Source organism: Rana temporaria, chromosome 3 (genome assembly GCF_905171775.1).
Source record: "Rana temporaria chromosome 3, aRanTem1.1, whole genome shotgun sequence".
NCBI classification, from domain to species: Eukaryota; Metazoa; Chordata; class Amphibia; order Anura; family Ranidae; genus Rana; species Rana temporaria.
The window spans coordinates 421157884-421181132 of record NC_053491.1 but is presented as its reverse complement, the minus strand read 5'-3'; the positions used below and the strand labels follow the sequence as shown (position 1 = coordinate 421181132).

Here is a 23249-nt window from a genome sequence, read left to right as displayed (position 1 = left end):
CCAGTACTGTGGTCATCAGGAAACAGACAACCAGGAAGTGTCCAGAACAGAGCAGAATTACAGCAACATCAGAGCAAAAACGAACAATGAGGACATGAAACCAGGACTGCAGTAAGGTAAAGGAAGCTATTTAGCTATAAAAAAAAAATCCTTTAGTGACCCTTTAAGTTTAAAACTTAGGACTTTTTCCTAACTCACCTTGTCCCTGCCGTAAGATCTCTGTCAGGCAGATACCAATCTTCCCCGATCCCGGCGGGGTCTGCGTGCCAACCTTTAGGGGTATGGGTTCCTACTTAAAGGAGACCTCTTCCCTGGGCCTTGTAAAAGGCTCTTACCAGAACTTTTAGCGTATAGCGCAAAAGTCCTGGACCCCAGAGCCTAGTCCTCCAAAGAGAGACATTACAGGCGACACCTTGTTCATGAGGTCCGAATACCATTCAGTTTTGGCGTAATATAATTAAGCGTCTTGGATGGACCCACAGTGTAGCTCTCTACCCTCATATGGCTTTTTAGGCAGAGCTTTCCTCAGCACATTTTCCTTGCGTCCAACACATTAGACACTGGCGAAAAAACGAAGGTACTTCCCTGATGGGAGGGGTTATATGGAGGGGAACGGTCTTTGGTTGTGGCAGTGTCCAATCACCTCTGGTGACCATACAACCCATTATGTAATGATTTAAGGCTCTGTCCCGTGGTGTACAATAAAGAAATCCTAATTTCTCTTTCATTCATGGACGAACACAGCCTTAATCTTGACAAAGTGGGACGTCCCAAAGAAGATGCACTCACATCAACCTTGTAACATTTAGTGAAAGTGTGAACGGACGACCAAATTGCAGCCTTACACACCTGGGAAACAGACGCTTGATGTTGGAAAGCCCAAGAGGCACCTATTGCCCTGGTCGAATGCACCGTGACAGGAAAGGGGGGCTCCCGACCCTTTATAGCGTAAGCCTGAATCACTATCTGTCGGATCCACCTGGAGATGGTGGCCGACGAGACGGCCAGGCACTTCTTAGGGCCAGCCACGGAACGGAGCAGTAGCGGACAAGTATACTCTCAGAGCTCGGACAAGATCGGAGAAGGAGCCTTCTCAGAAAACTAACTGACTTAACAGCCACCAAAAAGACCACATTCTGAGAAAGTTTCAACAAGGGAATTTTACTAATGTTCTCAAACGGTGGTTTCTGAAGCACCGAGAGGACCAGATTTAAGTACCACGGAGGTAGTGGAGGACGGACCGGGGGGGGGGGGAGGTGCCACATGCCGAACCCTCTGTACAAACGTACTCACCAGCGAGTGAGCCACCAGGGGTTGTTGAAAAAAGTCAGGGCGGAAATCTGCTTCTTAATTACACTTAAGGCAAGCTTTTGTAGGAACAGCAGGACTCTGGAAACCAAATAAGTATGCAGATTCCACCTCATTTCCTCACAAATGGATATGTATGCCCTCCAAGTGCGATTGTAAATCTTCCTAGAGGATAGCTTCCTCTTGGTAGAAATCACTGAATCTGACAGGCCCTAGTCTCTTAGCACCCGGCTTTCAATAGCCATGCCGTTAAAGCCATCGACTGTAAAGCAGGATGAAATATGGGACCTTGCGCCAGCAGGTCCTCTCTTAGTGGTAGACGCCACGGGACATCTGCTACTAGACACACTAGATCGGCGTACCAAGGACGCAAAGGCCAGTCCGGAGCAATTAGGATCATTGGGATCCCCTCTGCCTCCACTCTGCGAAGCAGGTGAGAGAGGAGCTTCAGGGGAGGGAAGGCATAAATTAGCCAGTACTGAATCCACGGTGCCACCAACGCATCTGTTGCGTCTGTCCCTGGGTCTCTTTACCTGGCCACAAACCTTAATACCTTCCGATTGAGTCGGGACGACAGGAGATCTATGTCTGGTGTGCCCCATATTAGGCAAAGGAGCTGAAACACATCTAGGTGCAAAGACGATTCTCCTTGGTCCAGCCTCAGTTTTCCACGCCTGGAATGTATACGACCGACAGGGCCGGTACTCTCCTTTCTGCCCACCTTAGGATGATTGGCGACCTCTGACACTGCAGCGGAGCTTCTTGTTCCTCCTTGGTGGTTGACATACGCCACCCACCGTGGCGTTGTCCGACTGAAGCCTGACTGGGCGCCCCTGTAGCCTCTGAAAACACATGGACAGGCACAGCCTGATCGCCCAGAGTTCCAGGACATTGATCGGCAAGTGGGATTCCTCCAGAATCCAGTGACCCTGGGCCGACTGGACCCCCCAACCGGTAAGGCTGGCGTCCGTCACTATCCAGTGAAAAAGAAGGAACGACTTCCCAGACAAAAGTGCCGGTGATGTCGGCCACCAAACCAGGGAGGTCCTGACTAGGTAGCTCACCCGGATTTGACAATCCAGGGACGATGGGCACTTGTTCCATCTGGACAGAATTTCCTTCTTAAACACTCGAGTGTGAAATTGAGCATGCTGTACTGCCTCGAAGGAAGCTACCATGAGGCCCAGGACTCGCATGCAAATGCCGAGTGACGACCATTTTTGGGATGTCAGCTGCCGCACCGCAGCCCTAAGAGTCTACAACCTTTTCATTGGGATAAAAACTTTCACCTCTGAGGAGTCCAGAATCAACCCCAGATACACTAGGCATTGAGTCGGCACAAATACCGACTTGAGAGTTTAGCACCCAACCAAATTCTCGGAGGGTCTGACAGGTTATAGACATGCTTACCTCTAATTCTGAGTCTGAAGTGGCCCTCAGAAGAAGATCGTCCAAGTAGCCCACGATAGCGATGCCACGCTGTCTTAGTAGGGCCAGAATCGGGGCGAGCACCTTGGTGAACACCCTTGGTGCTGATGCAAGGCCAAAGGGGAGAGCCACAAATTGGTAGTGGTCTTCCCTGACCCCAAAGCTCAGATATATGCTTATTGCATATGGGGACATGCAAGTATGCGTCCCTGATGTCCAAGGACGCCAAAAAAAAGCCCGGATGGAGGGCAGTGACAACAGAGCGAACCCCGACTCCATCTGGAATCTTTGTGCCTTCACAAAGCAATTGAGGGCCCTAAGATCCAGGATTGGACGCACCCCTCCTTCTTTGGTACTACAAACAGGTTTCAGTAAAACCCCTGAAATCGTTCCTGTACTGAATGATTACCCCGCGTACCAGCAGATCCTGAACTGCGCTAAACAGGACTGTACGACAGGTCGGCTGAAGCTGGAGGGAAAAAATTAGATTTTTTGTACTCACCGTAAAATCCTTTTCTCTGACGTCCATGGACGGACACAGCTCCTTAAGTCTTGACAAGTGGGTTATGTTCCCTGTTTACAGGAGAGGACTAGGCAGAAACATGTTAGATCATTAAATACATGTTACATTAACAGAGTTGAACAGCCCCACCCAGGGGGCGGTCCCTCCAGACATAACCATCCTCACTGCAGCTGCAGCATCAGTTCGTAACAAGCAGTACAAACCTAAAAAGGAGGGGTGGTAGCTGTGTCTGTCCATGTAAGTCAGAGAAAAGGATTTTAGGGCGAGTACAAAAAATCCTATTTTCTCTTATCGTCCATGGACGGACACAGCTCCTTAAGTCTTGACAAGTGGGACGTCCCCAAGCAGTGTCAAAACTAGGGGTGGGAAATATCAGTAAAACAAATTTTAACTTCACCCCAAAACAAGCAGAGCTCCTCAAAAGAGGAGGTGCAACTTTAAACAGCCGCCTGCAGAAATCTAGCGGCCGAAAGAAGCATCAGAAGATGCACTCACATCAACCATGTCAATTCTGGAAATAGTGTGAACGGACGTCCAAGTCGCGGCCTCGCACACCTGAGACCGACGCATGCTGTCGGACCGGGAAAGGGGGGCCCGCCCCCTAAGAGCATAGGCCTGTATGACAGCCTACCTGATCCACCGAGAAATGGTGGGCAACGAGATTGCCAGGCCCTTTTGTGGACCCGACACAAAAGAGTCAGATCTCTGAAACGGAGCCGAGCCGACTGGTACACCCACAAAGCGCGTACCACGCCTAAAGTATGAAAGACAACCTCCGTAGGATGCGCCGGCAGAGGACAGAAGGATGGAAGAAACAATGTCCTTTTTCCGGCGACAGGTCGAAACCACCTTCGGAAAAAGGGAAGGTCGCTCGGAAGAAGGGAAGGTCGCGGACGCACCACCACCTAAGCCTATGAAGGACCAAGCATGGCGGCTGCAAGACAAGAGCGCCAACTCAGAAACCCCTCTAACAGAGGTAAAGGCCACTTAAAGGGGCCACTTCTAAGAAAGTGTCAAGAGAAAATCTCTCTGATGTTTCCAAAAGGAAGGTTCCTGAGAACCGAGAGCGCCAGAGTCAAAACTCATGGGGGAAGAGATGGACCAAGAGGGGAAAGTATAGGACAAGCCCCCTCCACAAAAAAGGTACCCACCAGGTAACGGCCGCAAAAAGGCCACTGAAAGAACACAGCTAAAGCTGAAATCTGCCCCCAAACGGTGCTCTAAACTAATTTTGATCCACTCCGAGCTGTAGAAAACAGCAGGCCCATGGACACCGAGTACGTCCGTGGACGTCACTCCATCTCTTTGCACCAAGAGATGTAGGTCAGCCATACGCGACGGTAGGTCCTCCGGAAGAAGACTACCGTGCCCTCAGCACTGTTGAGATGACCGAGTCGGACAGACCCCGATCCCTTAAAGTCTGGCTTCCAATAGCCCTGTTGAGCAAGTCAGTGACTGTACAACAGGAGGAAGTATGGAACCTCGAGACAGAAGGACCTCCTGCCCTGGCAACTGCCAGGGTATTTCCGCTACCAGGCGCCCGATATCGGCGCGCCAAGGCCAATCTGGAGCTATTAAAATCGTCTGGATTCCTCAGCCTCCACTGTGTGGAGCAGCCGAGGAAGCCACTACAATGGGGGAAAGGCATAACATCGCCGAGACATACCCCCACAGGGCCACCAGCACGACCGTACCAGATCACTAGACCTGGCCACGAACCTCGATACCCCTGTGGCTGAGACGAGTGGCTAGGAGATCCCTGCCCTGCATGGCTCACCTCCTGATAGAGAGCTGACTCCATGTGCCAAGACCAGTTGTCCTGGTCCAACATCAATCGAGTCCAGTAGCCTGCCTTCCGGTATACCCGATAGTAGCCCGAAGCCACCGGCGTGGCGTTGTCAGGTTGAATCTAGATCGGACGACCTTGCAACCCCCTCAACCACGAGGAGAGGCATAGCCTGACCGCCCACAGTACTAGGACAAGTAACGGTAGACAGGATCTACGGCACCTGGTATTTCCAGGCGGACTCCCACCCAGGTACTAACCAGGCCCGAGCTTAGGTAGTTACCGAGATTCGACGAGAACGGGCACATACAGGGCGGTGTGGCCGTAGGTCCACTCAAGTCCAGCGACTCTGGGCTGACTGGACCCCCCAGGCGCCCCCACAACCCTAGAGGTTGGCGTCCGTTGTAATCACCGTCCACAGAAAGGAAGAAACCACTTCCCGGACCGAAGAGTCAGGGATCTCAGCCACCAATTCAGAGAGACACTGACTAGGTGGCGCACCTGAATCTGATGATTCAGAGACAAGAGATTCGTATCCACTCGGACAGCATTTCCCTCTGGAAAAAAAACATAAGAGTGGAACTGGGCATACGGTACCGCCTCGGTGGAGGCTACCCACAGACCTAGGATTTGCATGCAAACGGAGAGAGACCGATTGCGTGATGCCAATAACTTCACCGCCGACTGAAGAGTCTGCAAGTTCTCCAGGGGGAAAAAGACCTTCGCCACCGAGGAGTCCGGAAGCCGTAGGCACTCCAAACTGAGTCGGAACCAAGACCGCCTCCAAATGTTTAACACCCACCCGGACTCACGGAGGGTCAGAAAAGCTACAGACAGAACTTCTGTGTCAGAAAGTCGTTTAAGTAGCCACGATGGCAAAGCCTCGCTGTCCCAATAAGGTTAGGATAAGTGCAAAACTCCTTGGTGAAAACCATTGGTGCTGGCAACAGATCAAAAGAGAGGACCACAACTGACAGTGGGCATCCCCATCGCGAGGCATAGAAAAACCTATGTGACCTGCGCAAAGAGGGACATGCATGTATGCGTCCTTAATGTCCAAGGACGCCAGAAAGTCCCCCGGATGGAGCGCAGCTACCACCGAACGAATGGATTCCGAGCGGAACTACCCATCATTCACAAAAGTCTTCTAGGCCCTTGAAGCCCAAAATCGGGGCGGACCATGTCATCTTGGGACCGAGAACAGGTTTGGATAGAATCCCTCAAACCTCTAGTCCTGCAGGAAAGATAAAATCACCCCACAGCTTAACAAGTCCCACCATGCCCCAAGGCAGACCGACAAGCTGGGAGATGGGAGACACGAGGGAAGAAATCAGTTCGGTGGATCAGAAGGGACCCTATCTAGTACTCTGAAGATGCCACCTCACGGACCCACTGGTCGGGGAGCAGGGAGGTTCATTGAGCTATTAACAGCAAAGGCGACCCCCCACCTCAGAGACGGGCAGGGGAAGCTACACACATTGGCGGGTCCGGGCGCTAACGGCTTACGCACCCAGGGACGGATCAGTCCCCCAGCAGAGCCTTTGTCGGCGTGGGAGGTTCGCCCGCGGACCCTGACTGACGAAAAAATACCGCTTTGGTGTGGAAAGAGAAGGACCTGGCCAACGGCGGGGCCCCTTCCCCCTGGATGCCTGAGGGAGGAGAGCGACTAGGATTCCAGAGTAGTGGCCACAATAGGCCGCAAGGCAGACCCCAGCATGATAGACATGGAACGGGTCAGAACTTCGGATCTTCTCAGTCAAATCCATACAAGCGGGGGTGTCCCGCAATAGGGGGGTGGTCACCTATACATGACCCCCGGAGGGTCCACCACCGGAGAAGAAGCCCACTGTCTTAAAAAAGGCTCTCCTCAAGGGGCACTGGGCCGCCAGGCGGTGAGGGACTAAAAAAGCCCTCAGTGGCTTTTCTCATTCCGCATCTTAGAGATCAGCAAAGAAAGGGCACAGAAGGAAAAACCTATACAGAACGGTCTGATTTGTGTGATCCCAACAAAGACCGAGCCCTCAGCGGAAACCCAGCTGCACTATCCAGCTACAGAGAGTCCCATACGGCAGTGAGAAACACACCCCTAAGTGCCTTATCCTGCACCCCTAGGTATCTGGTCCATGGCTCCATTGTGACAGAGCATTCCCCAGGGGAATGGGGGGGGCACTCCTTTAACCCCCGCCTGCCCGCAGTCCACCCCCACCCTGGCACCAAAGTGTCCAGGACAAACAGTAAAAAACTTCTGTGGGGATCCCAGGTATTGGACACCCGCTGCCATCACAGACATGTAGGGGAAGGACCAGATACTGACACCAAATAGAGCAACAGATACACATGGTGTGTATGTATAACATGCAATTGTGTCACCAGAAAACGGAAGCTCCCATGCTCTATTCAGGGCAACTCACCCTTTGCTGCGCTGGTCGGGGGTACCAGGGGACTCACCGAGGAGGGGACTGTCTAGCGCCGCCATCCGCCCACAGAACACGGCGTGTGGGGAGGAAAAAACACTGTGGGGTAACTTGCTTTACCGCCACGGCATCCGAAGGGACCTGTGTGCGCCGTAGTTTCAGCACTACAGGTCAGCCAAGATGGCCGCCGAAAGTCCTTGGAGCGTGGCCACGGCAAAATGGCCGACAATGGGCGTTTTCAATGCAATCGAACACCACCCCAACAATGTCGCCAGAGCCGACTGCATGGCGGCAAAACGCTGCATTTAAACAGCAAAAGCCTCTAAGGCTTTTAAAAGTGTAAACAAAGGAAAAAATACCATACAGAAAACCCCACAAAAAAACTCAGGCCAGACACAGTCCCCTCAGGGAGGCCCCCCCACCCCCCGACAGTGGCAAATGTTAGCAATGCAGCAGAGGGAAAGGAGCAGGGAAGGGAGGACACCCGAACCCCAGGAATGCCCAGCCATACCAACCCACCTAAGCGGGAGGGACTGTACTTCCCCGTCCAAGCGAGGACTCGCTGACGCATTCCTGACAGAACTACAACCGCAAAGGAGGTAGCTGTCGGCCCGGTCCACTGTGAGTGAGACAACACCACAGGCCAGTCATATGTGGACCTCGGAGCAAAGCTCACCGGCCACCCCAGGAGCCATGGGGTATGGTGTGGCAGACCAAGCCTCTTTGCAAAGGTGTGCCGAAGCTTGCTGGTCGGACTGAGTAGACTCCAAGGATCTATATTATCCAGCCTGTCTCTCCGCCGACAGATGAAAGATTCTTCAAGAAAAAATTAAAAGAAAATAAAAGAAAATTTCTCCTCAGGCGCTGGGCCCAAAGGGAGCCATATGTCCTCCTTTGCTAGGCCGAACGAAACTAAGGCTGCAGCGAGGAGGGTTATGTCTGGAGGGACCGCCCCCTGTTCAACTCTGTTAATGTAACATGTATTTAATGATTTAACATGTTTCTGCCTAGTCCTCTCCTGTAAACGGGGAACATAACCCACTTGTCAAGACTTAAGGAGCTGTGTCCGTCCATGGACGATAAGAGAAAAATCTGTTTGGTGGGCAAGAGAGAAAGAAACTATGTTGTACCCTGAGGCAGGCCTCGACAAAATCCGGGCGCCAAGTCGCAATTGCGACAAGAAATTGTGACCTGGCGCCTGGGGAAGCTTAGGGCTGCAAAAGGCCACGGTCTCAATTACCAGCCTGCCGTTAATTGAGGCCGTGGCTTTGTGGCCTTCACAGAAGGAAGCCGAGCCCTACAGAAGGAATCTAGGAGTGGCCATCTTGTGGTGGCCATTGGCATTACAGGTTACATTACATGTAGCAAAAAACTGTTCTAATGTGTTTTTTTCACTGCCATCTCCTTCCCTCTAATTAGAACCCCCAAACATTACATATATTTTTTATTCTAACACCCTAGAGAATAAAATGGCAGTCGTTGCAATACTTTGTCACACCGTATTTACCAACAGAATGCTCACACCCTTGGACTTGGAGATGGGAGAGACACTATGGTACACCGTAGGAAAGGCTTTGTTTGTTAATTTAGGGATTCGATCGCCGCAGAAGTGCGTTTCTTGCAGGAAAGCAACTTGAGTCTTAACCCCTCCGCAGCTCCGTTAAGAGCGGCGAGCGTTTCTCGGGAGTGTTAAGGCCACGGACATTGAGAGGTGACCTTAAGGAGACCCATGGCATTGCCTGGCCCAAAGAGAAAAGATTATTAATATTTATATATATATATATATATATATATATATATATATATATATATATATATATATATATATATATATATATATATGAATTTGCAGGAGCCTACCCCAGCTGGTGATCCCTCCGGGCAAGAGGTAGAGAGAGAAGAAAGAGGTGAGGAGGAGAAATTAGAGAGAGAGATTGATATATATGCAGTAAAAGAGGGGTGGGAGAGGGGAAAAGAGGGAAAAAGGAGAAAGGGTGAAGGGGAGGATTAGTCTAGAGTGTTAAGAAATAGGTCTCTGACTCAGGGCACGAAGCACCCGAGCGAGAGTCCGCCCTAAGTGGGGGTGGTAGAAGCAGTATGGGGTGCCCAAAGCGGGCTACCAAAATCTAAATTAAAAGAAGAAAACCAACAAAATTGGAGATGCAAAATTGGAGATGCACGGGACAAGATAACAAGGAACCTATTGTAACTGAATAAAAGGGCAAACCAACAGTAGAGCAAAAAACAGCATGAAACAACATTGTTCATGGGAGAAAATCATCGACCGAGACCAATCCGAGGCGGCATCCCGGGGGCAGCGGCGAGCATGGCACAGCGCCCAGGCCAAAACAGCCCGTAAGCACAAGTATACGCACAGCCACCTCACCAGGCCCCAAGACGTCAAGACAGAGGGTCAAGCCGAGGACACATAAAACCATAAATAAAGAAAAGTCGATACCGTCCCAGAAAGCCCCCTAGCAATAAGGATACAGTCACCAGATAAGTTTCATCTCCCCTTCCAAAGAGGCAAAGATACGGACCAGATGAATAAGTAAGGGGGGGGAATCAGGGCGGGAAGAATGAGGACGGGTAAGGTGCACGTCTCCGTCAGGCAGGGCCCGGCAGGACTAGCCAACAACCAACCCATTATGGCTCAAGTAGTGCAAAAGTGGCGAGACATAGGACCTGTCTAGTGATCCCCACTCCCTGCACAGCAGATCCCAGACCCGCAACCCAACGGGAAAGGTGGCGAGCCGGGGAGAGCGAGCACATGGCGGGAGCAAAACAGAACAAAACAACCCCCAGCAAAACATATCAAAATTGGTAGGCAGAAGACGAATAGCTTGGCTGAAAGGCAGATCCCTGGATATCCAAGTCCTTACCCATTATCCTGGAAATAAACTGTAAAATTAGCTAACTAGGGCCTAGCAACATTAAATCAACAGGATAGACATCATACCCACAGGGTCATGAAAAAAGAGAGACATCGGGTTAGCAAAGAACTAGGCCCAGGGGCTTCAACAAATTACCAGATGTCTCTAGGTTAGGGCACAGGGACCTAATGCCCATAGTCTTACCAACCAGGCTCACAGAGAAAATGTCACGCTACCGATGAGGTTGGGTGGGGTCCAAGGGCCTTACGACTGGGAGCATGGGACCGTGGTCTTCGTTGCCGTTGTAGTCTTGGCAAAGGAGGACCTAGAGCTTCATGGGGAAAGCAAAAAGTCAAATCAATTAGGAACGCTGATAGCCGGTTGGTCCAGAAAGCCGAACAGGGCAGGGAGCTGGTCAGGGGAGCAAAGGTAGAACTCGGATCCCTGCTTTCGCACTATCAGATGGAATGGATGACCCCAGCGATAGGTGGCCTCAGCTGCACGGATCGCATCCAGAAGAGGCCGCATCAGACCCTGCAGAGCACGAGTTTGCCTGGAAACGTCAGGGTAAATTCGGACCATGGCACCGTCAAAGTCAATAGGACCCCTGGACCAAGCCAGACGGAGAATGTCCTCTTTTACCGTGAAAAAATAGGATTTTTGTACTCACCGTAAAATCCATTTCTCTGAGTTCATAGACGGACACAGCATCCTTTGACAGTAGGGTTATATCCGCTTCCCTTTAGGAGAGTTTAGTCAGAAAAAAAGCACTTTAAGTATTAACAACACATTCCTCAGTGCAGCTCCTCCCAGGGGGCGTGGCCCCCCGGGTATAACCCACACCCAGCTCTAGCAGCCTCAGTTTGTAACAAGCAGTACAAACAAAGGAGGGGTGGGTGCTCTGTCCGTCTATGAGCTCAGAGAAATGGATTTTACGGTGAGTACAAAAATCCTATTTTCTCTTCCATTCATAGACGGACACAGCATCCTTTGACAGTAGGGACGTCCCCAAGCAGTGTCAAAAAATTTCGAGGGGTGGGAAAACAACACAGCAAACCAGGTTACACCCCAAACAAAACCGGAGTTGCTCAACGGAGGAACTCCAACCATAAACTGCCGCCTGTAACACCTGCGGCCGAAGGAGGCATCAGGAGATGCACACACATCCACCTTGTAAAACTTTGAAAAAGTGTGGATCGACGACCAGGTCGCTGCCTTACACACCTGTAACACAGAGGCATGATGCCGGAAGCCCAAGAGGCCCCGATCGCCCTGGTCGAAAGCGGCGCAACCCGAAAGGGGGGCGCACGCCCCTTCAGGGCATAGGCCTGAAGCACAATCCGTCGGATCCACCTAGAAATGGCGACCGACGAGACTGCCAGGCCCTCTTGTAGGACCAGCCACCGACACGAACAGTGAGTCCGACTTCCGGAACGGAATCGTAGCAGATAAGTACACCCGTAAGGCCCAAACCACATCCAGAGGATGTAAATGTGGCCTCCTCCTGGCATTTCGGCCGAGGACATAAGGATGGAAAAACAATGTCCACATTAATGTGAAAAGCCAAAAACGACCTTGGGGAGAAAAGACGGCTGCGGCCGCAGCACCACCTCATCCTCATGGATGACCAAGTAGGGAGCCTTGCAAGACAAGGCTGCCAGTTCAGACAGACACTCGTCTGATCGAGGTAATTGCTACCAGAAAAAAAAAACACCTTATGTGACAGTCAACAAAAAACCTCCCGAATGTCCTCAAAGGGAGCATCCTGAAGCACCGAAAGGACTAAATTCAAGTCCCATGGGGGTAGTGGAGGGCGCACCGGAGGGGCCACATGCCAGACCCCCTGACCAAACGTACGCACCAAGGAGTGTGACGACAAAGGTCGCTGAAAGTAATCAGCCAGAGTAGAATCTGACTCCTAACCGTACTTAAGGCGAGAGCCTGATCCACTCCCTAAAAACAGCAGAACCCTGTACACCACGTATGTACGAGGGTGCCATTTCATCTCCTCACAAGCAGAGATGTAGGCCTTCCACGTATGATGGTAAATCCTACGTGAGGTAGACTTCCGTGCAGGCAGCACGGTAGTGACCACCGAGCCCAATAGGCCTCGGTCCTTCAGCCCCTGGCTCTCAACAGCCACGCTGCTAAAGCCAGTGGCTGTAAAACAGGGTGGAAGATCGGACCCTGTAACAGAAGATCATCTCTCAGGGGAAGACGCTAGGGGGCGTCTGCCACCAGACGCACCAGGTCCGCGTACCAGGAGCGACGCGGCCAATCCGGATCGGTAAAATCCCTTCGGCTTCCACTCTGCGCAGCAGGCGAGGAAGGAGCTTCCGAGGAGGGAAGGTGTAAATTAGGCGATAGTGACCCCAAGGAGCCACCAACGCGCCTGACGCGTCCGCCCACGGGTCCTTAAACCTGGCCACGAACCGTGGCACCTACCGATTGAGACGGGACGCTAGAAGGTCCACGTCTGGAGTGCCCCACTTTTTGTCACAGACCCTGAAAACACCTGCGGGTGGAGAGACCACTCTCCTTGGCCTAGTGCAGTGCGACTTAGGAAGTCGGCTTGCCATACTGTACCCCCGGAACGCACACTGCCGATAGAGCGGAACGGACCTTTCGGCCCACCGAAGGATGTGCGCGACCTCCGACGCTGCAGCTGAACCCTGTGTGCCTCCCTGTTGATTGACGTACGCCAAGGCCGTGGCGTTGTCGGACTGGATCCTGACCGGTCGGCCCTGCAGATCCAGGGACCACCCGGCAAGGCACAGTTTAATTGCTCGGAGCTCCAGAATATTGATCGGAAGGCGGGACTCCTCCTGAGTCCAGCGCCCCTGGGCTGACTGGGTGCCCCAAACGCCCCCCCCCCCCAACCGGAGAGGCTGCCATCCGTCGTAACCACTGTCCAGTGGCACGGCAGAAAACGACTTCCCGGCCCGAAGCACCGGAGACGCCAGCCATCACACCAGGGGAAACATGACCAGTTGACTCAATGAACCTGGTAATCCAGAGATGATGGAAGCTTGTCCCAACGTGACAGCAGTTCCCTCTGTAGCACCCTGCTGTGGAATTGGGCATACGGAACCGCCGTCAGACCCAGAACCCTCATGCAGAATCGCAGAGATGACCACTTTTGGGTCGACAACTGCTGCCCTGCAGAGTCTGAATTTTTTCCGTTAGGAGAAGAAAACTCACGCCCCGGCGGAATCCAGGACTAGTCCCAGGAATTCCAGTCCCTGAGACGGAATCAACACTGACTTCTGGACAATACAGAAGCCAGCCAAACTCTTGGAGAGTCTGACACGTGATAGACACGGCTCCACTAATTCAGAGCTCGAAGAAGCTCGTAGGAGAATGTCGTCCAGACATCCAACGATAACAAACCCCCGCTGTCACAGCCGGGCCAGTATCGGGACGAGCACCTCTGTGAAAACCCGCGGTGCCGACACTAAGCCGAACGGGAGGGCCACAAAATGAAAATGGTCCTCCCTGACCACAAAGCCCAGAATCTCTGGTGCTTTGAACATATAGGGACATGCAGGTACGCGTTCATGACATCCAAGGACGCCAGAAAATCCCCATCCTGAAATTTTGCACCTTGACAAAAACAAACGAGGGCCTTGAGGCCCAGGATTGGACTACAAACAGATTGGAGCAATACCCATGAGACCGTTCCATCGAAGGAACTGGCACAACCACTCCCCCGACCAGAAGATCCTGGACAGCCCCTGACAGAGCCAACCGGCGAACCGGAGGAAGCCAGAGGCTGGAGGGGAAAAAATCCTGTTTGGTAGACGAGAGAAACTCTAACTTGTACCCCGAGGAAACCACTTCGCAAACCCTCCACTGAGGCGCGATTTCGCTAAGCCAGTCCCCCACCCGAGACCCGGGTGGGGGCAGACCTTCAGGCAGAAGCAGGTATGTCCACAGGCTTGCGGAACCAGGTGCGCTGCTGCCCCGCAGCGGGGGTCTTAGCACCTTGCAAACCTCCCCCCACGGCACAGGGTGGGTGAAAAAAAACGCTTGGGGGTAGTAAAGGAGGGTCCTTGCTCATGGCGAGGTCCCTAGCCCTTCCCAGACTGTGGGAACAGCATGCTCTTACCACCCGTGGCATCCATAATGATGCCATTCAGGGAAGTCCCAAAAGGACCATTCACTCCTAAAAGGCAATCCACCAAGGCCTTCTTTGAGGACTGGTCCGCAGACCAGCACTTCAGCCACACAGGGCGGCGCAGTACCACACAAGAGGAGCTTCCCTGATTTGCGTGCTTCCCCACTCGCTGCCATTCACTGACAGGTTGCACGTTTTGAGCTATAGAGGAGGTCTAGGGCTAGAATATTGCTCTCGCTCTACCAATCGCGGCGATAACTCACGTGTGGTTTGAATACCGTTTACATATGCGGGTGCTACTCACGTATGCGTTCGCTTCTGCGCGCGAGCTTGGCGAGACGGGGTGCGTTTTTTGGCTCCTACCTTTTTTAGCTGGCTCCTAGATTCCAAGCAAATTTGTCGAACCCTGCCCTGAGGAAACTACTTAGCAAACCCACCGGTCAGAGATCTGCAATGTCCACCCGGTCGCGAATTCACGAAGACGTCCCCCCACCCGAGAGATGGGTGGGGGCAAACCTTCATGCGGACATGGATTTGTTTGCAGGCTTGTTGGGCTTGCGAAACCAGGGATGCTTCTGTACCTCAGAAGGCGCTTTATCGGCCTAAGATAATTTACCTACTGCGGTGGGCGGACGGGAAAAAAAAACACTTGTGTGCGGTGAAGGAGGGCCCTTGCCTACAGGGTGGCTCCTTACCCTTTTTGGATTTTGGGAGCAGTATACTCTTACCCCCGGTGGCATCTTTAATAATGTCGTCCAGGGATGCTCCAAAAAGTCTGTCACCCTAAAGGGCAAATCCATCAGGGCCTTCTTGGAAGATTGGTCCGCAGACCAACACTTTAGCCAGAGCAGATAGTGTAACACCGCATAGCTTAAGGTTCTGGCCAGCAGAGGAATAGTGTCCAAGGCTGATTCGCAGACAAATTTTAGGCCCTGTACCAACTGGTCGGCTAGCGCTACCTCGTCCGGAGGAGTCTGACGTGCTTTTAACCCATTGTGCAGCATCTTTGCCCATTCAGTGAGTGTCTGAGACACCAGGGCCCCAACCATCTTTGGGCGCACAGCCGAGCCCACCACTGAGTATAGGTTGCGGGAGACCGCCTCAGCCTTCTTGTCCGCAGGGTCCTTGAAAGCAGGAGCCCCTTCCACCGGAATCGTGGTTAACTCATTTAGTCTGGACACAGGCGGGTCCACTATCGAAGTAGAGGTCCATTTTTTCAGGAAACTCTCGAGAGTAATGCACCGCCAAATTTTTAGGGACAGAGAAAACCTTCTGTGGTTTGTCCCATTCCTTGTATAAAAGTTTGTCTAGATAAGACACACAAGGAAACACCTTAGCAGTGTGGGTCGGCCTACGGAACCCAAAAGGGACCGACGCCTCTGTTGCTTCCGCAGACTTTTTAGAGTATCTAACACTGCGGTGATGAGATCACCTACCAGAGCCTTTTCGCGAGCTGACCCGGATTCATCCTCACTGTCCGGCCGATCTTGGTCTGCATCGTCAGATACATAAGAGCCAGGGCCATGAGCCGTAGCTGGACCCGGCTCCGCATCCGAGTTGTCCCCAGAAGATGGCGGGGGCGCTTTTTACCCTACAGGTTTTCCCACGTGCCGCTTCCACCTTGGCAACAAAAGCATCTAGGATTGCTGACATAGCGTCAGATACATCAGGTGCGGGGGCATCAATTGCTAGCTCAGGTGTTTCAGGGGAAACGGTGTTTGCTTCTGACGCCATGCTGACCCAAGCGCCTGACACCCACAGGGACTCCAAGGCAAGGTACAACAACCCACCCTCCTAGCTGCGAGAGAGACGCATGGTTATGGAGGTGACTGTCAGTCCGGCCGCTGTGACTCAGCCCTATGCTTGCCGTGGAGCGTGTAGTTCACTGGCCACCCGTACAGCGACGGGCAACCCAGCACATAGCTACAGTCAAGCACACGCTCGAAGGCTGAAACTGGGGAGACTACAAGGATCTGGGAACAAGTCGGTCACCCAGTCGGCGGTTGATCCTAGATTACAAAAAAAAAAAAAAATCCAATTTGGAATAGCTCTCCAGGCCTATGGGCCCAAAGGGAGCCATGTCTTCTCCTTAGCTAGGCAGAAAAAAACTGTTTTGTGAGATGCAGAGAGAGGGGTTATACCCAGAGGGACCGCATAGTGTGTGATGTGTTTAACACTTTCTATAAGTTTCTGCCTTGTCACTCCTGAATGAAGGCTAATACCCACTTTGTCAAGATTAAGAAAGAGAAAAAAAAATTATAGGCCTCCTGCAAGGTAATTTCATGTTGTGCCAGTATTCATCACATAACATATTATGAAAGACTTACCTTAAAAACGAAGCACTCCAGCGGCACGCTGTCATCATTGCCGGGGCTCCATCTTTACCTGTTTTTTCTTTAATGTTTGTGGGCTTCAGCAGTTTGAATCGCTGAGCCTCAATGACGCAAATTCAGCACTCTGAACATGCTGTCCCTTCAGAACGCAGTGCGCATGCGCCTGTGACGTCACCAGCTGCAGAAGTAGTGACCATCTCCTAAACTGTGCATGTTTAGGAGATATTCATTTGAACTACAGGTAAACTATTATAAACTTACCTGTAAGAAGAAAGTTGGAGAAAACTGTTTACTACCCCTTTAACCCAAAACCCAAAGGTTTCATGATGGAAAGAATACCATTACCATGCCAATATAACCGCAATAATTCCACCAATATAAAGCGAATGTCCTCCTGTGCCAAAATGTTGGAAGCACAATAGTGTATACCAAACAATCATAATCTTGTCTAAAAGGGATTATGAATACAAAAAGTTATTTCTTGTATTTTAACTAGATACATTTAAAACATTTAGATTTGATTGTAGGACAGTGTTAGGTGGGAAAAATAAATATAAAGAGCAACAATGAACTTTCAGCAACATTTTTTTTGTAAGCTGACATGTTTAATGAAGAGACTGAATAAATCTATGGGTAAAGTAGAAGACCCATTAACAGTGAACAGCGAATTACCCTCATGGCCCGAAAGTCTTTTTTCATTTTTTCGGGGATTCCAGTCATGAAAGACAGTTCTGGAAGAAGGAGAATAGGACCAGACATCTGAGAAAGATGAAAATATAAAAAAAGAAGAAGAGTTACAAAACAGCTTGAGGAAACACCAGAACAAAATATTTGATGAAGATATCTATATTTCATTTTGTTAATATTCCATCTTGTGAAGTCTGTCACAATAGCACAGTGTGGGAGATCACTGTACTAACATTGCATAGTACAGCGACCTCCTTTGTTTTTCAACAGGTTGAAATAAAAAAAACTTCCTATGTGTACCAGGCTTTAGACCCCTTTCACACTGGAGGCGTTTTACAGGCCTGAAAATGCCTCATCTGCAATCCGTGTGAAAGCCAGAGTGCTTTTACACTGGGGCGCGGCACTCGCAGGACGTCAAAAAAAGTCCCGCAAACAGCATCTTTGAGGCACTTTGGAAGCGGTGTATATACCGCTCCTAAAGCGCCCCATCCATTGAAATCAATGGGCAGCACTGTTGAAGCGGTGCATTTAACCCTTTATTCGGCTGCTAGCGGGGGTTAAAAGCACCCCGCTAGCAGCCGAAAAGCGCATCTAAAACAGCAGTAAAGCGCGGCTAGCCCTGCGCTGTCAGTGTGAAAGGCAGTACTTGGGCAATAAGGAAGCAATCTGATTATCCTGATTTTATATAAGCCAAATTGTGACGTATCTACTTAATTATATTCACATGCAGATTTTTTTTAACCTCTTCCCGCCCAGCGCCCCATTAATAGGGTCTGTATGCCTGGGGGTCAGGAAGGATCAATAATCTTATGTCCCCTGGGATAGGCTGTCACAGTGATCATCTGATCTGCAGCCAGTCCAGTTGGCTACCGATGGTTACAAAGGCATGGACGTTCCCGGGGCAATCAGCTTGGCTTCCTCAGACTGGAATGAAGATGGAACTTCAGTGGAGGGCCATGGATGCACAGTATCCCAGACGGACGTACAAACTGCTCTCAGAGGGATGTGGAGCGATGGAAATTAACCCTTTAAGGGTAGGATGCCCCAGTTGAAGTCCCTCTAGGACGAAACGCGTAGGGCTTGGTTTTTACCCTTTCCCATATTGCCCCCTTTTATACTCTGATCACTTTTTATATGTATTTTGGTTTTATTCAAATAAAACCTATATTTTTTTGACCTGCACCATTGGGGCTGCGTTTTTCTTCTCTCCACCCCCATGCTGTTTGGAGTCTTTGTTTCCATGTCATCCTACCCTTAAGGGGTTCATTTCCATCGCTCCACATCCCTCTGAGAGCAGTTTGGACGTCCGTCTGGGATACTGTGAATCCATGGCCCTCCACTGAAGTTCCATCTTCATTCCAGTCTGAGGAAGCCGAGCTGATTGCCCCCGGGAACGTCCATGCCTTTGTGATCTGCTGTCGCTGACAGGCAGATCCACACTGTCTGGTAAGCGTATTTCCAATTTTATTTAGAAGGCGATATCTTGTCCTTGAGGATCCACGTGGTCATTTGTTTCCATCCACTTATTTCACAAATTTTTTGATGGACTTCTTATTTATCACCATTTTGTGTTTGTGTTTCTTATAACACTAGCTTGCTTGTTTTCACCTTTATATGTTTGTTTATGGTATTCATCACTGTTTCAGTACAGTGTCTATTGATTTAGCACCTACCAAGAGGAATCATTGTCCCTATGGTATCACAGCGCTACACCTTTTTACCTACATCACTGGTTCAATATTTGTCATATTGTAGTGTAGCTGCTTTAGTTTTCATTTTAATCAGTTAGCGCAATATTCACCCCCCTTTTTTTACTGATGGTTAGTGGGGACCAAGAGCCGTCTATGACAAATGTGCTGGGTGCACACTAAGCACAGAAAAATCGGCCACCCAGTGATCCATATGTGTAGCATGTGGTCGTTAAAGCCCAAACTTTTACTGCCGCATATGTGTGGTGCTTTAACTGCTTGCCAAACAGCCGCCGTCATTATACGGCGGGAGGTCAGCACTCCTGCACAAATCGCCGTACCTGTACGGCGGCTTGCACAGGTGCAAGGTCGCTAGGTCTGCAGGCAGTCAGATGAAAACTGACTGTCCATTTAAGCCTGACTGCCTTCAGATCTGGTCAGACAGACGGGAATGGATCCTCTTCCGCTTGTTTTTGATGGATTGGATCAGCGGTAGCCAGGGGTAAACAACTACGAGAATGGAGAGTCTGATCACGTCCACCTGAAAAGCAAATGGGTGGACCTGATGGGACCTCTCACGTGAAAGGGGCCTTACAGACTCACTTTAGTATTATTTAACTTAAAAGCCAACATTTATTATATTGCCGTCTTTTTAGGGTGATCCTGCCAGTAAGTCTGTTTTTCAAACAAACAAGCTCGCTATCAGATGTATCAGTTTACAGAGATAAGACAAACCATTTAACACCGACAGGGGTGCTTACATAATCAGCTTTTATTCATCCAGGTAAGTTTTATCCCAAAAAAGGAAAAAATGATTTCTTGTAACCGATCATAAAGTGTGATCTGGAGTTTGGCTTCAATTTGTTAGTGTATATCTGCTAGTACATCTAACACTCCCTTCAATCTAAATTGGCAATCTTTCAAACGCGTCCCCTGTGTGCCTTTGTCCAAAGTGCGGAACCCCTAAGCCCCTGTACACACGACCGGATCTGTCCGTTGGGATTTATCCGCGGATCAGTTCCAGCAGACAAATCCGGTTGTGTGTACGGCCTAGCGGACATTTTTCGGCGGACATTTCTCCAGACGACCGGTTTTCAAGCGGATAAAAATTTCTTAGCATGCTAAGAAATCTATCCGCTGGAAACCTGTCCGTCGGACTGATCCGGTCGTCTGTACAGACTCACCGGATAAGTCCGACCAATCCCCATCCCTCGCATGCGTCGAAGTGATTTGACGCATTCGTGGAAGTATTTACCTTCCAGGGTCGCGCACGTCATCGTCGCGGCGACGGCGCGGCCACGTCACCGCGTATGTTTTCCGTGGGGATTTTGATCTGATGGTGTGTACAGCCCATCAGATCAAAATCGGGAGCAGAAATGTCCGCTGGAAACGGTCCGGCGGACCGTTTCCATCAGGTATCCTCTCGTGTGTACAGGGCCTAATACAGAAGTCGTTTTACTGGCCATATAAGTGAGCAAAAACAGAGGAAAAAAGCCTAAAAATAAGACAAGTTAATGCAGCCACCACATCAATAGAATTGGTAATATATAACATTTTTAGTTTTGGGAATAATACCACTTTAAAAGACACATGATCAAGTGACTCAAAATGGAAACATATCTGCTTGTATTTTTGACTGCAACCATAACATAACAAACATAGGCATCACAGGGATAAGGCTTACCTTGCCCCGCAAACCTTTGTTCTCATTGGGTCTGTGAAGCAGAAGTGGCTGGTCTACTTCTTTGATTGTAATACCATAGTTCTTACTAAAAAAAAAAAAAAAAAACACAAAAAATTGATTAAATTCAAAAATGTATATTTAAATATCAAATGTAAAAATAAAAATGTATATGGATAAGAAATCTACTGCACCATGCTAATGCCTCATACACACGATCGCCGTTCCCGAGGAGAAAAGTGCGATGTGAGCTTTTGACGGGAACTCTGACTATGTGTATGCTCCATCGCACTTTTTCTGTGAGAATTCCTGCCAAGAAAAGAATGAGAGCAGGATCTCAATTTTCGTGACAGGAAAAATTCGTATGGGAAATCGCGATCGTCTGTATGCAATTACGACCCGAAAATGCTCAGAATCAAGCAGAAGAGCCAAACTGCCTATTGATCTCGGCTCGTCATACGTGTTGTACGTCACCAAGTTCTTGACGGTCTGAATTTCGTCCAAGATTAGTGTAACCGTGTGTATGCAAGACAAATTTCAGCCGTTTTCCTTCTGAAAAAAAAAATGTTTTTCTTGTCGGAAATCGTGATCGTTTGTACAAGGCATAAGACATTTTTTTTTAAATCGGCAAAAAGCAAACCCAAAGAATAATTTGACATGATTTCAAAACTTGTACAGTCACTATAAAATAAAGCAGTTAAAGCACTACTTCAGTACAGTCACTATAAAATAAAGCAGTTAAAGCACTACTTCAGGCAAATAGCTGTTCCAAATAAATTGTATTTGTTTTTATTTATTACAGGTACTTACAAAGCACTTTCAATTTACACAACACTATATATTAGATATATCTATCTATAGATATATCTCTATCTATTTATCCATCTATCTATCTTTTTTTTTTTTGTCAGGGGATATCTCAAAGGGGATCGCCGCCCCTGGGAAAAAGGTAGTCCAAGCGGTAGGTTTCTTAAAATCTGACTTGTAGCCAGTTTTACTTAAACAGGTTGAGTAAAAATAACAGAAAATAAATCCTCAACATCCAGGCACTGAGGCCCCTTTCACACTTATCCGACATGTCCTACGATTTGGGACTGCAAAATCGCACGACATGTCATTCTCCATGATTTTCAATGACTACCATTCATATTAGCACTACTAAGTCATGCCGACTTCAAAGTAGTCCCTGCACTACTTTTTTTCTGAAGTCTGATCCCCGTATTAACGAATCTGACTTTGCCATGCGACTTGTGCTTTGATGATCTTGAAGGGGAACTCCACAGCCATTTTTTTTTTTTTTTTTTAAATGGCATGGGTTCCCCCTCCAAGAGCAAACCAGGCCCTTCGGCCTGGCATGGACTTTAAGGGAAACCCCACGCTGAAACGACGTGGGGGTCCTTCCAGAATCCATACCCAACCCTTATTCGAGCACGCAGCCCAGCCGGTTAAGAAAGGGGAGGGGTAATTTGGGGCAGAGGGGCCCTAAAGCACCTCGTCCCCATGTTGATGAAGACAAGGTTCTTTTCCTGACAACCTTGGCCGTTGGATATGTGCGGGTCTGTGGGCGAGGAGCTCATCGAAATCTGGGAGCCCACCCAATGAATAAGTATGGGGTACATTATACCCCTACCTATTCACCTGAAAAAAAGTGTAAAAATTAAAACACACTACACAGGTTTTTAAAGTAGTTTATTAGGCAGCTCCGGGGGGTCTCTTCCAATTTCTTCTCCCCTCTCCAGTTCTTCTCTGTCCGCTGTCTTCTGCTCTTTTGGGCTCTCTTGCCCGGTCGTCTCCATCTTCTTCCCCATGCTCTTCTTCCGACGCTGACTCGGCGCTCTCTCCCACTCCAATGCCTGGTGCGGAATGACTTGTATTGGCCCAGGGGGTGATGTCATAAGGGGCTAAGTATCCGCATGTCACACGCTGACCCTGCCCCATGCCAATATAAGTCGCTGCACACCGCGCACTGGGCATTAGAACGGGAGAGAGCATATTGACATTGTATCGGAGCGGACGGGGGGCGGTTTGCACATACGATAACAATGGATGCGGTTCACCTCAGAATGTTCAGGGAACCCCACGAGGCATAGATTGTTCCTGTGGGAACAGTTTTTCAAAAAACATAGGATTTTTTGTACTCACCGTAAAATCTTTTCTCTGAAGTCCATGGACGGACACAGCTCCTTAAATCTTGACAAGTGGGTTATGTTCCCTGTTTACAGGAGAGGACTAGGCAGAAACATGTTAAATACATGTTACATTAACAGAGTTGAACAGCCCCGCCCAGGGGGCAGTCCCTCCAGACATAACCCTCCTCACTGCAGCTTGCAGCCTCAGTTCGTAACAAGCAGTACAAACCTAAAAAGGAGGGGTGGGAGCTGTGTCCGTCCATGGACTTCAGAGAAAGGGAT

General features: G+C 49.8%; 1 protein-coding gene across 1 annotated transcript in view; it reads right to left on the bottom strand.

The window, feature by feature from the left end:
- PIWIL2 (piwi like RNA-mediated gene silencing 2) overlaps positions 1-23249 on the bottom strand; it is a 426915-nt gene that overhangs the window by 157937 nt on the left and 245729 nt on the right. Inside the window, 2 exon segments of the mRNA XM_040346159.1 lie at positions 17455-17541; positions 20842-20926. Coding sequence (XP_040202093.1) covers positions 17455-17541; positions 20842-20926 — 172 coding nt within the window.